We start from the raw sequence: 17,031 nt of genomic DNA on the forward strand, positions 1-17,031 counted from the left end.
ATATTGCCATTAATATTTTTCTCAAGCCTAGGTATCACCTCGATAATTGTTACTCTGAAGTCAATTTCTGATATTTGCTTATATCCATATCCATTAGTTTTGTGGAAGAGGCCATAGTCTCTGAATCTTTCCTTTGTTAAGGGTCCTCCTCTTAGTCATTTTTTTTGAGAGGTGGTTGAGGGAATATACAGAGTCCAAATTATTGACCACAACCCAAGCAAGACATACCTGTTCTATAGGGACCTTAGGGTTGTTGGCCTCTTATTCTTCCACCCTGTCCTCTGGGGAAGAAGATATTTGCAAGTGACACTATGGGTAAAAGACTGGTATCCAAGGTTTATAAAGAACTGTTCAAACTCAACACCCAAATAACAAATAATTGGGTAAAAAAATGGGCAGAAGAAATAAACAGACACTTCTCCAAAGAAGACATACAAGTGGGTAAAAGACACATGAGAAAATGTTCAACAACATTAGCCATCAGGGAAAGTCAAATCAAAACCACATTGAGATACCACCTTACACCAGTTAGAATGGCAAAGATTAACAAGACAGTAGACAACAAGTGTTGGAAAGGATGTGGAGAAAGGGGAACCCTCTTAAACTGTTGGTGGGAATGAAAGTTGGTGCAGCCACTTTGGAAAACAGTGTGGATGTTCCTCAAGAAGTTAAAAATAGAACTACCTTATGACCCAGCAACTCCACTGAGTATTTGCCCCAATGATACAGAAGTAGTGAAAAGAAAAGTCATATGCACCCCACAATGATTATATCAGCAATGTCCACAATAGTCAAACTGTGGAAAGAGCCTAGATGCCCTTCAACAGATGAATGGATAAAGAAAATGTGGTCCATATATACAACAGATTATACTCAGCCATCAGAAAGGATAAGTACCCAACTTTTGCATCAACATGGATAGAACTGGAGGAGATTATGCTAAGTGAAATAAGTCAAGCAGAGAAGAGCAATTATCACATAGTTTCATTCATTTGTAGAACATAAGGAAGAGTATGGAGGACATTAGGAGAAGGAAGGGAATAATGAAAGGTGGGGGGAAAATCTGAGAGAGAGAGATGAGGAATGAAAGACCTATCGACTCCAAGAAGCAAACTGAGGCTTTTAGAGGGGATGGGCGGGTGGGGGGGGTATGTGTGAGCCCAGTGCTGTGTTTTAAGGAGGGCACGTATTGCACGGAACACTGGCTGTTACATGCAAACAATGAATCATGGACTACATCAAAAACTAATAATGTACTCTATGGTGACTAACGTAACATAATAAAAAATATTTCAAAAAGATGAAATAGATATGAACAGTTCCACATCCATTAAAGAAATGCTCTTCATTATGTAAACGCTTCCACAAAATAAATATTCTGGCCTAAATGGTTTCACTGGAGAATTCTACCAAACATTTATATACATAACACCAACCTTATGAATTTATACAGTCTCATCCAGAAATAGGACAGGTGAGAATACTTCCCAACTTATTTTATGAGGCCAGTATCATCCTCGTACTACCTTACACCAATTAGAATGGCCAAAATTAATAAGACAGTAAACAATATGTGTTGGAGAGGTTGTGGAGAAAGGAGAACCCTCTTACACTGTTAGTGGGAATGCAAATTGGTGCAGCCATTTTGGAAAACAGTGTGGAGATTCCTTACGAAATTAAAAATAGAGCTTCCCTATGACCCTGCAATTGCACTACGGGGTATTTACCCCAAAGATACAGATGTAGTGAAAAGAAGGGCCATCTGTACCCCAGTGTTCATAGCAGCAATGGCCACAGTCGCCAAACTATGGAAAGAACCAAGATGCCCTTCAACAGATGAATGAATAAAGAAGATGTGGCCCATATATACTATGGAGTATTATGCCTCCATCAGAAAGAACGAATACCCAATTTTTGTATCAACATGGAAGGGACTGGAAGAGATTATGCTGAGTGAAATAAGTCAAGCAGAGAGAGTCAATTTTCATATGGTTTCACTTATTTGTGGAGCATAAGGAATAATACAGAGGACATGGGGAGATGGAGAGGAGAAGGGAGTTGGGGGAAATTGGAGGGGGAAATGAACCATGAAAGACTATGGACTCTGAGGAAGTAACTGAGGGTTTTGTAGGGGAGGGAGGTGGGAGGTTGGGTGAGCCTGGAATGGGTATTATAGAGGGCACGTATTGCATGGAGCACTGGTTGTGGTGTATAAACAATGAATTCTGGAATGCTGAAAAGAAATAAAAAAATAAATAATTTTTTAAAAAGTTAGAAAAATAAAGGAAATCTACAAACCAATATTTTTCCTCAACTACATGAAAAATTCCTCACAAAATGTTAACAAACCTGATCCCACAATGCATAAAAATAATTATATACCATTACCAAGTCAAGTTTATTCCAAGGATGAAAGGCTGGTTCAACATTTGAAAATCTATGAACATAATCCACAATATGAACAGGTTAAAGAAGAAAAATCATATGACCACATCATTTAATGTGGAAAAATCATTGAACCAAATCCTGCATCCATTCCTTATAATGACTCTAAGCAAACTATGAATAGAGGGGAACTTTGTGAACCCAGACAAAGGACATCTATGAAAAACCTACAGTTAACATCATGGTGAACTGTGTGGCGAAAAACTCAATGTTTTCCCCCAAGACTGGGAAAAGGCAAAGACATCCATTCTCACCACTCTTATTCAACATAGTTCTGGGAGTTCTATCGATTACAGTAACTCAAGGAAGGGAAATAAGGCATACAGATCAGAAGGGAAGAAATAAACTTGCACCTATTTGCAGAGAACATGATTGACTATGCAGAAAATTCCCAAATAACTTACAAAAAGCAAAAAAAGTCCTGGAACTAGTGAGTTCAGCACTGTGACAGGATATAAGACCAACATATAAGAAAAAATCACATTCTACATACTAACAATGAACACATGGAAACCAAAATCAAATCCTGATGACTTTGACAATTGCTCTGAAGAAATTGAAGTACTTTGGTACACACTTAAAGTATGTATGTGATTTATATACTGAAAACTACAAAATGTTGATGAAAGAAATAAAGAATTTAAATAAATGTAAAAACATGCTATGTGCATGAGTTAGAAGACAACACAGTAAAGCAGTCAATTCTCCCCAAATTGATATACAGATTAACACAGTTCCTAGTAAAATCTCAGCAAGGTTTTTTTGTAGACCTAGACAAGCTTATTCTAAAATGTATATAAAAAGTCACAGGCCCTAGCATAGCTAAAACAATCTTGTCATGGAAGAGTAAAATAGGAGTAATTACTCTTCCCAATAATGAAGCCTACAGTATAACTACTGTGATGAAGACCTGTACACAGATGTTCATAGAAGCTTTATTCTTTTTTTAAAAAAAAGATTTTGTTTATTTATTTGACAGAGAGATCACAAGCAGGCAGAGAGGTAGGCAGAGAGAAGAGGAGGCAGGCTCCCCGCTGAGCAGAGAGCCCGATGTGGGGCTCAATCCCAGGACTCTGGGATCATGACCTGAGCTGAAGGCAGAGGCTTTAACCCACTGAGCCACCCAGGTGCCTCAAGAAGCTTTATTCTTAATAGTTAAATATTACATACAACCTAGATGTCTTTCACTGGGTCAGTAGTTAAACAAACATACATACCACAGAATCTCACTAAGTAATAAAAAAAAAAAAGTGATACATGCAGCAACTAGGATGAATCTCAAGGGCATGCTAGATGAAAAGAGTGAATTCCAAAAGGCTTGGTTTCATTTATATAATTTTTAAATGACAAAATTATAGAAATTTAGAACAGTTTGGGGTTGCCAATGGTTAGAAACCAGGGTGAGTAGACTGGGAAGGACATGGATATGGCTAAAAAAAGGCAACATGAAAAAAATAGGCAATATAAGGTATCCTTATTGTGACAGAACTATTCTGTATATTGTCTGGGGTAGTATACATAAGAATTTGCACTTGTGATAAAATTATATAGCAGTAAATATACACATGTACACAAATTACTACAAGTAAAATCTGAATAAGATAGGTGAATTGTTTCAATGTCAATATCCTATTTGTGATATTATAGTATAGTCTTGCAAAATATTACCATTAGGGAGTACAGTAAAGTGCACTTTGTATACTTTTTACAACTGCATGTGAATATACAATTACCTCAATAAAAATTACTACTACAAAAAGTTCTTACTAATATTTTCCCTTCTTTCATCTTTAGCATCATAATAGCTTATTTATTGGCTGTTAATAAGGTTTGCACAAAGCCTCAGATAATGAATAGTTATGGGCCACTGGCTCGAACTAAGCTGAAACAGATATGCTTTTTAATGTTTCTGATCTTCAGATTCATTGATCATACTGGGACACTCTTGCACTTTCCTAAGAAGTCATCTGACATCCTATGAATTCCCTGCTGTTGTTAATGTGTAAGCAGGCTGCATGACCACTTCATAAGTGTGGTAGACAAGGCTGAAGAAGGAATTGGGTAAATATCAGCCTGAAAGAAATAGTTCAAAGAGTTGGACTATTCTCACTAAGATAAGGTGACATAAAGGATAGGATACCTGTGTTCAGAACTCTAAAAGGCTGTTTGGAGGCAAAGGAAGTGACCATGTTCTCTGCTTTTCTAAGGTTGAGCAAAGCTATGATCAGCAGTCAACCTCAGAGGTGATTTATAGGTGCAGATCTAGGTTTAGCAGAAAGACTAGCTGAATTGCCCGGTGATGAGATTTGCTGCTTGTATATAAAACATATATTTTGTATGTAAAGCATTTAAGCAGAAATAATTGAACACGTCTCAGAAATGTGGAAATTTCTTTTCAGTGTGCAGATTCTTACACCAAGGTAATCATGTGAAGCTGGGTTGCTAGTGCTTTATCTCAACACATCTCTGGTGCCCTCACTGACTTGTTGTTTTCTTTTTTTCTTTCTTTTTCTTTTTCTAATTGAAACCCTCCCTTCCTTGTGATTGGAAAGGAAATAGAAGAACTCTGATGTCTTGGGATCAGAGTGGAATAGCTTTGCAGGAAAATTCAAGTTACCATTGTTTGTGGGAACATGTAGTAACATAGAGCCCTTCAGTAATTTGGGAGATTGGCATGGATGCAGAATAAACTTAACCAGCCTTTAGTTCTGGCATTTTTGCATTATATGAAATATAGTTGTTTCAATATTTGGTTTTCCTAATAAACCATGAGATCCTTCAAGGATACCATGTCTTCAGGGATACCATGTCTGTCTTTTCTGTGTGTTCTTCCTGCTTCTAGAACTTTACACCTAGTGGCTACTTGATAGTTTCTCCATAAAATGTTTCTTGGACATGATCAGATCGTGGCATAGCTTGTATACCAAACACTAGGCTGGCATTTTTTCCCAGAGGTAACAGGGAGCTGCCTCCTACATTCCTTTTGGGTGACACCTAAAACAGATAATGTGACTATTTCTCAAAGTATCGCCGTATGACCACCTTCATGTAAAGAAACCAAGAAGATAAGATGATACTTTTAAGAACTGAGCTTTTGACAAAGTTTCCAGTTCTGGAAGTATTTGGTTTGATGCTTTAGGTATGAGAGGAGTGGGAGAGGCTGTGGGCATTTTCTTTTCTTTTCTTTTTATTGTGCTATGTTAGTCACCACACAATACATCATTAGTTTTTGATGTATTGTTCCAAGATTCATTGTTTACATATAATACCCAGTGCTCCATGCAATACGTGCCCTCCTTAATACCTGGCACCAGGCTCACCCATTCCCTCACCCCATCCCCACTAAAATCCTCTGTTTGTTTGTCAGAGTCCACAGTCTCTCATGTTTTATCTCCTGATCCCTGCCCCCTGCGGTAGAACTGAGGTTACTATATTGGGGAAGCCTTTATAAATGAGCAGGGCCTTCTCAAACTTTGCTTTAAAAACTTCTTCAACTTTACTGACACATGTTCCAGTGTGGGAGTCTCTGCTTCTCACTGTTCTCCTCACTCTTGGGAATGGAGGTAGGGTGGTGTGAGGGGAGAATAATGTGTTGCTGGACTTTCAAGAATGGAAAAAGGAAATTCAGAGAGGCTGAGTTAGAGAGGGAAAGAAAAGAGTAACTGATCCAGAGGGAGATGTAATAGAGGAGGCTGGGCCTTTTCAAGCCCTTTTGTGGATAGTTAGGAACACCCACAGTGCTGGAGCTTGGCCTGTTTCAATGGTGGAGATGCCTAAGCAGGGACAGACTAGAAGCCTGAGGCCTTGCCTCACCAAGCACCTGTCTATCTGTCAGTCAGAGCTTTCAGGACTTCCCTGCAAATGCCTTCCCCTCCTTTTTCTGGGATGGCTCCCAGAAAGACATTAGTAAGATAAGACTGCCCTTGGAAGGGGGGGTGAAGGATAGCCTAAAATTAACCTCTGGACCTGATGCCTAGCTTTTAGGCGGTGTTGTTAACAGTGGAAAGCAAGGACCCTGTCTGCTTAAGCCTCAGGGCAAATAGGGGTTCCCTGTGGAGGGGCTACCAGGACCCAGTGCTTCATAGAAGGGCAGCAGCTGGCAGCGACTCCAGGCAGCCTGGCCTCAGGCTGAAGCCCAGTGAGTATCTGGAGCCTAAAACAAAATGATGTTTCTAGGCAGGAACGAACACTTAGGGTTGCAGGCCCATGGACCTGTAACCACCATGCTTCATAGGTTTTTCTTACTGGATCTGGTTTCTGGGAACACTTGGGAGATTGGTAGGGAAATCTGCCCATATAAGGAAGGAGGATTATGATAATGGATTCCTGCTATGTCTGTCCTAAGAAGGTGTGTGTGCCTAGGCTCTAGTTCTTGAGCGAAATTGTGTTTATACAATATAAGGAAGGTACAGATTTGTCTTTGCATCCCTGTGTGTTATATGTCTCTGTTGTGGGGTGCATCTGGCTGGACCCAAGGGCAGAAGGGCAGAGCTCCTCAGGTTGTGGGGAAGAAGGTAAAGCTTAAGAATAGTTTACTAATGCCTCAAGAACTTTTCCAGGGCCCACTAAGCCCAGTCTCTTCCCTTCAGTTCTTAAAATGTATTCATAAAGCTAGAAGAGGGCCTTAGATAGAATTTAAAGGGTACAAAAACATGGATGAAGTAAACAACTACCTTTTTTTAACCTCTGATCTCTAACTGAAATTTACCATTTCCTTTCGAGGACGAGCAGACTGCAAAGGGCTATAGTATTACCAGTTCCTATAACTTGGTCATCAGAAAAAATCATATTTCATATCATATTACACTTGCAGATGAGATCTGGAAATGTCATTTATACTTATCATGACTTAAATTATTAATAGATCTTGGCATTTAGTGTGTTAATAAATAACATTTATTACTACCTCATGCAGTTTAAAAAATAGCTGTATTTCAATATAATTGGTTTCCTTTAATCTCATGTATCTTATTTTATATATTAAAAAACAATCTGAAAGGAGACAAAAAACTTAAACAAATTGCCATAAAGGTCAATGTCACAACAAAAGTTTTAAAACCTTTGCCTTTTGGGGATCAGGAAGGGGATCCTTGCATAGAATGGTCACATAATATCTCTTAGCTTAATAACCACAGCAAGGTGAAGTTAGACAATAGACTAATTAAATTTTTTTACCCTATCTGGTAAGGCACAGTTCACTCAAGTGTCCAAGTCAGCTGGGGTCCATGACTTGATCTTTCTTTGGAGGCTCATTAAATGGGCCCTGCTGTGGACTTCTGGTATGACCTTTGTGAGAGCTTCAGCATTTCCTTCCATACTCCCTGCCTTCTTCATGTCCCTGGAACCAGCCTCCTCTTCCACCAAATAGCAAGGGAATCCCCACTGGCTGTCAGAAGAAATGATCTGTAAAGAAATATTCCATGACCAAAATCCCTGGAATTCAGCATGATCCTTAAAACTAAGGATTCTGGGAACTGCAATGTAACTCTACTTAAAGCAAGGGAAAGGAGGACGTGTTTGCTTTTATTTTTTATTTTATTTTTTTTAAAGATTTTATTTATTTATTTGACAGAGAGAGATCACAAGTAGGCAGAGAGGCAGGCAGAGAGAGACAGAAGGAAGCAGGCCCCCTGCTGAGCAGAGAGCCCAATGCAGGACTCGATCCCAGGACCCTGAGATCATGACCTGAGCCGAAGGCTGCAGCTTAAACCACTGAGCCACCCAGGCGCCCATGTGTTTGCTTTTAATGTTGCAGTAGAAAGAACAGGATGAGCAGTAGGGAAACATGTATCTATTCCTGGCTCTGCTATTTCCTTGATGGAAGGCACCTGGAAAATCCCTTCCTTCTCAGACTTCAGTTTTCTACACCCACAAAATAGGGATGATGCTACCTGTCCCACTGTGTGAAAAATGTTTGAAAAGCACAAGATTATAGATGTATTCTGGGTTCTTGCTAATGAGACAATTGACAATAACAGCCATGAGACTTTAGAAAGAAGTCCCTGCTCTCCTCTGAGCCTTGGGTTTTTAATCTCTAAACTAAGGGAATTAAATGAATTGAAGCATTTCTCTGAATTTATAGAACTTTAAGTAAGGGAACAATAGTAGAAATTGGAGACCTAGGTAATAATAATCACTTGTTTCTACAATTACTGAGCTACTGACTACTACATTCAGGTACTATTTTAAATGCTTAACTCACTTAATTATTAATTTAAGTGTTAACTCATTTAATCCTAACAATAACTCCCTGAAGCAGGTACTACTATCATCCTCTCTTTAGAAATGAAGAAGTAGGCACAGAGAGATTAAGTGATCTTCTCTAGGTTACACAATTACTAAGTAGTGGAGCTGGGTTTGAAGCAGAATTCCAGACAATGTCTTACCACAACTTTATATGTCCTCTCATTATGCAGTGGGTATAAAACAGACCCATATAAAGGAGTTACAAAGCAGTTTCATGACTGCTATGGTTATATAAGAGTACAAACTCTGGAGAAACTAACCCATCAGAAGAAATTGCATGTGACATAAAGAAGCATGATGTATATGGAGAGCTGGCATTTATTTTCCCTTATTGCTGGATCATGGGGTATAAGTAGAGGAGTAGCAGGAAATGAGCTTGGAGATGTTATTGGCCAAGATATGCTCATAAAGGACCTGTGAGCCAGGTCAAAGTATTTGGGCTATACTCTGAGAGAAAATGGAACCATTAAGGGATTTAAAACAGGGGATTGATACAGACAAGATTTGTATTTTTAAATGATTGTTTTGGTTATAATATGGAGAAAATATTGAGATGGAAAAACAGCTAAGAGACTACTATAATAGTTGACACAAAGAATGATAGGTACTTGGGTAAAGCACTGGCAATGGGGATAAGTCTAAAGGGCGTGGTCTATAGAGGTCTTAGAAAGTAAAATCCTTAAGACTTGATGAGCAATTGGATGAACATGGGACAAAGATATAAAAGGACTGAGATGAGTCTTGGGTTTCTGGTTTGGTTGACCGGATGAATAGTGAGAAACAGGTACGGATCAAATTTGGTGATGAATGGTGATGGTAATGGTGATGTGATACTACTGACTTTGAAGTATCTGAAGAAACTCAGTGAATACATTTTGCTGAAAAGAGAGCTGGGGGGCTTGGAGTGATAAACTTGAAATCATCAGAATTAACATGACAGCTGGAGCTCTGGACTGGAAAGAATAGGATCAAGGAGAGAACAAAGGGGAGCATAACTATTTCAGGGTAGAACATAGAGGAGAAAAATCAGGAGAGTGTGCTGGTCAGGAAACCAAAGGAGGAGTATGTAGAAGAAAGTGGTTAGTGAGGACAGATGTACCAGGAAGGTCACAGAAAGAAAGATCTGAGAAGAAGCCAGCAGATTTAACCACAAGGACGAATTTTTAAAGAACTGTCTCAGTGTGATGGAGGAAAGGTGGAGCCAGACTGCAGAGGGTGAAGAAATGAATAGGAGATAAGAAAGTAGATGGTAGACAACTTTTTGGATACGTTCAGTGAAAAAGAGAGAGATGAAGAGAAAGGTAACTAGAGTAAGAGAAAGGACTGTAGAAGTGTTTTGTTTCTTAAGATGGTTGAGGGGAAGGAGCCATTGAGGAGGCTGATGGGGTAGATAGAGGAAACTTACCTTTAAGGTAGCTCTTTTCCTCTGAACAGCACCATGAAGCAGGGACAATCATTTCTGTCTTGTAGATGAGGAAACTGGGTCCTGAAGAAGGGAGGAGATTTGCCCAAGTCTTCTGAGCTAGGAACTGGGGTTGTTGAGTTGCAAACTTAGGTCTGTATGATTTTTAAAGTCCTCTACTTATTATTGCATACCTCAAATAATAAGACCATATATGGAGTTGATGCTAGTGGGTGAGAAGGGGCCTAAAGTTGAGGGAGTCCCCACCCACCCACCTCACAGTTTTTTTCTATGAGGTATGTACCTAAAGTACCAGGCTAACAAAGGGGGGTGGAGGTAGATGGTGAATAAAAAAAGATATGTGGCCCTGAGACCATGGCTGCAGGGTATGGGAGAGTAGGGAGACTTGAGCTCTGAAAAACCTACCAGCTTACCCTGATGACATTACAAACTGAGGTGGTTACTTTGTCTTTGGAGCACTAGGAATAGGCCAGGTAAGGTCAAAGGGTTAAGTCAGTTATTGGGCCATGGATAATTTTATAAAGCCTAGGAATAATGGTGAGAGAAGAATTTAGGGTTGAGGCAAAGACTCTAAGCTGTATTGGGCAGAGATGATGGGAAAAGGTTTGACTCAAAGGGATGGGGACTCCATGGGATCCAAGGAAGTGCTAGGAATCGAAGCAACTTTTGTATTGATAAACCCCCAGGTCCACCAAAGAGGACTTGCCCTGGAAATGACTATTTCCTGCCATCTCTTTGATTTCATTTTACTTGAAGTGTTCTTTGTAATGTCATCTTTACTTAATCAGTAAATGTCATTCAGCATCCATTTCCTGTGTAACTCTGTTGCCTAAGCATGAGGCCTGAGTCTGAGGGGAGGTCACATATAAAGGACTGTGAGGAGGTTGAACTTCATCTAAAAGGCTGACAGATGGAATTGAGGGCCCACCCCATGAGACTAATGTCAGAATGCTTAGGGATGACAACTTGACAACACAAAACAACATTCTTCTGGCCTAGCAACAGCCAGACCAGAGCCACTTCATTAGTCCACACATTCTGAAATAAGGAAGATGCCTCTATCAAATCCCCGATCATGAGTCCTTCTGGGAGTGGAGGAATACAAGATGGATACAACATTCCTTATCTTGGAATTTATGCACTGAAGCACAGATAAGTGCAAATATAGTGTGAAAGTTCATAGCTAAAGTCTAGTTGTGATCCTTTGGAATCCCTGAGCAAGAAGAGGAGATTAGGGAAAGCTTCCCAGAAGTAGGAGATGAAGGTCAAGCAGAACAACATATACGAAGGCACCAAGCTGTGAAATGGCCTGATCTGTTTTGGAAGCTATCTCTGAGCCCTAAAATAAGATGAAGTAGGAATTGGAAGAAAGGGGCCCATGAGTGAAGAGCCTGATGATGAATGGTTGGGGGAAAGGGCTGGCATCCAGGCTTTTTGATGTGGGCCCTCAGTCTTCCCCCAATATTTGTCACCCACAGACCTGGCATATTCTCCTGCTCATAATGAGAATAGTTCTGCTCCAATCAATCAGGATGAACCTCATGGACATCACCAAGATTTTCTCCCTCCTGCAGCCCGACAAGGAGGAGGAGGACACCGACATGGGGGAGAAGCAGGCTCTCAGTCAAGCAGTGTATGACAATGACTCCTATACCTTGGACCAGCTTTTGTGCCAGGAGCGTTACAAACGTTTCATCAACAGTAGAAGTGGTTGGGGTGTTCCTGGGACACCCTTGCGCTTGGCTGCTTCTTATGGCCACCTCAGGTGTTTGCAGGTCCTTCTGGCACATGGTGCTGATGTTGACAGTTTGGATGTCAAGGCACAGACACCACTTTTCACTGCTGTGAGTCATGGCCACCTGAACTGTGTACGTGTGCTTTTGGAAGCTGGTGCCTGTCCTGGTGGTAGCATCTACAACAACTGTTCTCCTGTACTCACAGCTGCCCGTGATGGTGCTGCTGCCATCCTTCAGGAACTCCTGGGCCATGGTGCAGAGGTCAATGTCAAGGCTAAACTACCAGTCTGGGCATCAAACATAGCTTCATGTTCTGGTCCCCTCTATTTGGCTGCAGTCTATGGGCATCTTGACTGTTTTCGTCTGCTTTTGCTTCATGGGGCAGACCCCAATTACAACTGTACTGACCAGAGCCTATTGGCTCGTGTCCCACGGCCCCGCACCCTCCTGGAAATCTGTCTCCACCATAACTGTGAACCAGAATACATCCAGCTGTTAATCGATTTTGGCGCTAATATGTACCTTCCATCTCTCTCGCTGGACCTGAACTTGCAAGATTATAAAGGCAGTGCATTGCTGTTGCAGGCCCGAGGTGAGTTTCAAGCATCTCAGGTCTATGGACCTTCTGGCTTTGAGGTCCAAGGGCCACAAATCACCCCCGAAGCCAAACCTTCTATGATTGAGTTGGAGAAACTACCATCTTCCTCCTTCTCCATTGGAGAAGATGATTCTTTATTAAGGAAGGGATCACTAAGATAAGGTGGGAGTAGCATTAACAGAATTTCTGGTTCTGGCTCTGCCAATGACTGTTTTGTGGCCTTGAACACGTGTGTGTTCCTATTGGCACCATGCATTGAGGATGGTGTGAGGGGGAGGTACGGTTCATAGAAGGGAGAAAGCAATTAGAGCTGCAGGAGCCAGAGCAGGGTGGATGCAGGCTTAGATGGAAGAATAACACTGAGAATTCCTTCTTATGACTTGTTTCTTCTTGTTGTAGCCACTCCTCGGTCACTACTATCACAAGCCCGTTTAGTTATCCGCAGAGCTCTGCTCCAGGCCAGCCAACCACAAGCCCTTGACCAGTTGGATATTCCCCCTGTGTTGATTAGTTACCTCAAACACCAACTGTAATCTTGCAGCCTTACCATAAACCCACAATGCCTACAAAAACCACCCGGGGATCCAGGTAGCTGGAGGACACTACAGCTACACCTATTCACCTAGAGCTGCTCTCCTGTATTATCCTCCACAATAAAATCCTCATCAAAATAAATCCTGGTGGCTGTTATGACTGCTATGTGTATGGGGTGGGGAGGGAGGTTCACTGGGGAAAGCAGTCTGCTTGGCCAAGGGGAAGGATGATATTATCTGGCATTTGACATGCACAGTAGTCCTGGCTATGGAAAGGGGAAAAAAAAGTAACCCAATGACTCACACCTCCTTCAAGATTCTCAAGAAAATTTAGAGCTGTGTTGTCCTAAGAAGCAAGGTACTAAAGAATTCAAGTGGATGCAAGTGTAGCATCTGCTTGCTCAGCCTTGTACCTCTATTCACTTCTCTGACTGCTACAAGGCACACTTTCTGGGGCTGTCACCCAACCCCCTATTCCTCTGAGTCAAGTAACTAAGGATCCTTCATTCTTCGCCTTGAATCATAGACTGCATACCCACTAGTCCAGTTTATAGTCAAGATATAATTGTAGTGCATAAACAATGAATTCTGGGACACTGAAAAGAAATAAAAAATTAAAGAAAGATATAACTGGGAAAACAAACTACTAAATATCTATAGCAGAGGATTTAATGCAGGTAAGAAATATGTTACATAGAGGATAGGTTCAGAATCCAAGCAGGACAGGAAGGTAACTCAGAAATTAGTTACAGCAGGATGCCAACACTATCCCTACACTGAAGGGATGATGGAGGAGGTATGGTCAGAGTCCCTGGACAGGGGTCCCCTCATGGAAAGCAGAATCATAGACTTGTCCCTGGGTGCTAGAACCACAGAAGAAAGATGCTGGTCAAACCAGAAGAAGGCAAAAAAAAAATACCTTCCCCTTTTCTTCATTGCTGCCCATCAGTCTGTCTCCAATGTCACTCTCATTAGGGGAAAATAGAAGTCAATGAATATGAGAGCCTAGGAAACAGCTCACAGGGATCAGCCCACTTGCTGCATAGGGCTGAGCAAGGGAAGGTGAAGAATGGAGGGGCAGTGGGAAAAAGTGGTATGTTCTGAGCCAGAAGCCGGGATCACATAGAAGAATTGGAAGTGTATGCATTGGGAGCCACAGAAGAGACACTCCAGAGATACCACCAGAGGCACAAAAGCAGAGGCTAAATACCAGGGTTTCTTCATTTTCCTAATATCTCACCCAGTTCCTCATTGAACCCAGCCTGATTATTGATGAGAGGACCTGGAAAATGCTTCCTACAGTGGTCAGTCTCCACATGATGTGGACAAGATCCTGGACCAGGATAAATAACCACCCAAATTCAGATCTAGGCATCTAACGGTACCTTCTTGTAGTTCTTCTGCACAGCTGTGGGTGGGGATATGGACAAATAGTGAAAGAGACACAAGATGACAGAGTGGAGAAGGAGACCCCAGATAATCTTTAGATGCTTAGAGCTCTTCCTAGGAGCTGCCTTGACAGTCCCTCTACATCATGATCTCCTATTATGAGAAAATGGAGGCAGTGGATAAGTTCTTGAGCTGACTTGCCTCCTTACCTCCCCCACTCTCCCTAGCTCCTAGTGCCTGAGAAACTTTAGGAAGGGAGGTAAGAAAATTGGATATCTATCTCCATAGTCCTGTTCCACTCAGCTTCCAGATTTTTCATCTTTGCTTTGGAGGGTATGCAACTGTTTATCTACAAGGAGCAAAATAACTGAAGGACTTAGCTGTAAACACAGACAGGCAAATTCAGGGAAGACAGACATAGCTCTTTTCTACATTTCTTTCAATCTGATCTCCTGAGGAATGAACTGTCCTGGACTCCCATGCTTTTCTCTGTCTCCCATCCCTTTAGGGCTCTTGAGGATTAGGAGTCACTTTCATCAGTTCCATCTGCTATAGGCCCCTGGGAAAGTACATCTTTCAAATGGGTCCTGGCCAGGGAGACCTCTCCTGTGGCTTCTGGGGCATGGGTTCTCTGGCTGACCCATGAAAGCATGTAGATACTCTGGGCCTTTCAAAAGGAATGACATTTGAGAAGGATGTAAGAACACACCAAATTCTAGGCAGAAAGGAAGGGCTGGAACTCAGATGAGCAGACTGACAAAGTCAAGTTCCCATAATTGTCCCAGCTCTCCAGACTACCCCTAGTTATTTTTCCAGTTGCCTGTGTTGCTGGTGAGGAGAGACAACTTCAAGGCCTAGTTCCTTATTTTACTCCCCTCCCCAGGCCTGACCATTCCCATTTGGACAATAGGACAGGGGCTGGAATGGGTCATTTCAAAGTCTGATGAGAAATCTTCTGAGGCAACTTTCACTAGGAGGCATGAAGAGTTGGAAAAGGCAGAGGTGGTATGTCTGTTCCTGGAGTGAAATCTCCCCCTTGGCCTTTAGTTCTTACTGGCATTGGCCCCCAGTGATATAACCCAGTCTCCCGACCACCACCACACTCCCACTTCCCTAACAACAACTACCAGTTTCCAGGAAGCCATATCTTAACCCTTTCAGGTGACTTAGGCTACCTCTCACCATCCTTTCCTCCTTATTTCCCTCTTTTCCTCCCTTCCTTCCTGGCATTGTCATGAATCTGGGGCTGGCTCAGCTCTGCATTTGCACCGATTCACCTAGAGTTTGCGTTCTCTCTGGCAATGTGAAAATTCTTTTGCTTTATTCAGAAAGGTGGACCTCAAAGACTAGATCCAAAGTACAAAATGGCCCACCAGACTTCAGACACCAGAGAGATCCCCTTCAGTTGCTAACAAAGAAGGTTTGATGGAAGAGGTTATATTTGATCTTGACCTTGAATGGTGGAAAGAGTTTTAATCAGCAGAGGGAAATAAAAGGTATGAGTGGAGGGAACTCTGTGAGCAAAGATACAGAAGCAGGAAAAAGGCCAGTGTTTGGCTAACCAGTTTAGTTTGGTTCAAGTTCAATGTATTCTAACAAGAGTTAGGCTGGGGACTAGACTGGAGAGGGCCATGGATACTCTGGTATTTTGGACTTAAAGATTTCAATTCTTAGAATGAGATATGCACAGTCATAGGAATGATTTATGGAATCATTATAGGAATGATTTATGATGTATGGAAAGCATGTTTTTTGATTTCCCAGGGAAAATCTGGCATCATTATATTTTTAAATTGAGATATAATCAACACAGAACATTTTATTAGCTTCAGATGTACAACATTGCTTTAATATTTGTATATGTTATGAAATGATCACCACAATGTCTAGTTAACATCCATAACCATACATAGTTACAAAATCTTTTCTAGTGATGAGAACTTCTAAGATCTACTCTCTTAGCAACTTCCAAATATTAAATAGAGTATTATTAACTATAGTCACTATGCTGTACATTATATCCCCTATGAATTATTTATTTTATAACTGGAAGTTTGTACCTTTTGATCTCTTCACCCATTTCAACCAACTCCTACCTCCCACTTCTGGCAATGACCAATCTTTCCTCTGTACCTATAAGCTCATTAAGAAAATTAGTTTCTACATATAAGGGAGATCATATTTGTCTTTTTGTGACTGACTTATTTTACTTAGCATATTTCCTTCAAGTCCATCCATGTTGCTTCAAATAGCAATATTTCATTGTTTTTTATAGTTGAATCACATTTTCTTCATTCATTCATCGATGGACACTTAGCCTGCTTCCATGTTTTGGCTATTGTAAATAATGCTGCAGTAAACATGGGGGTGCATATATCTTTTCAGTTTTGGTGATTTCTTTCTCTTTGGATGCTCAGAACTGCAATTTCTGCATCATACGTAGTTGTAGTTTTAATTTTTTGAGGAAACTCCATACCATTTTCCATAGTGGCCACAGTATTTACTCACCAACAGTGCACAAGGGGTCCGTTTTCTCTACATCTTTGCCAACAATTTTTCTTTCTTTCCTTTTTGATAATAGCCATTCTAACTAGGTGTGAGATGATAGCTCATTTTTAAAAATTTAAATTCAATTAGTCAAGGTATAGTTTTGTTTTGATT

At 41.0% G+C, this 17,031-nt stretch overlaps 1 protein-coding gene across 2 annotated transcripts; it reads left to right on the forward strand.

Annotated features, from left to right (window-relative positions):
- The first annotated feature begins 6,433 nt into the window (after nucleotides 1–6,433).
- On the forward strand, nucleotides 6,434–13,106 carry ASB12 (ankyrin repeat and SOCS box containing 12). 2 transcript variants are annotated; one of them, XM_004781248.2, is made up of 3 exons: nucleotides 6,434–6,583; nucleotides 11,593–12,442; nucleotides 12,848–13,106. In XM_004781248.2, exons 2-3 carry the CDS (start codon nucleotides 11,617–11,619, stop codon nucleotides 12,979–12,981), a joined length of 960 nt encoding a protein of 319 aa, XP_004781305.1. In that variant the 5' UTR covers nucleotides 6,434–6,583; nucleotides 11,593–11,616; the 3' UTR covers nucleotides 12,982–13,106. The 2 variants fall into 2 exon arrangements, with proteins under 2 accessions (XP_004781305.1, XP_004781303.1); XM_004781246.2 differs by lacking the exon at nucleotides 6,434–6,583 and having other exon boundaries at nucleotides 10,467–12,442.
- Nucleotides 13,107–17,031: the final 3,925 nt, after the last annotated feature.

Source organism: Mustela putorius, unplaced genomic scaffold (genome assembly GCF_011764305.1).
Source record: "Mustela putorius furo isolate JIRA1106 unplaced genomic scaffold, ASM1176430v1.1 tig00001472_pilon_pilon_pilon, whole genome shotgun sequence".
Classification (NCBI taxonomy): Eukaryota; Metazoa; Chordata; class Mammalia; order Carnivora; family Mustelidae; genus Mustela; species Mustela putorius.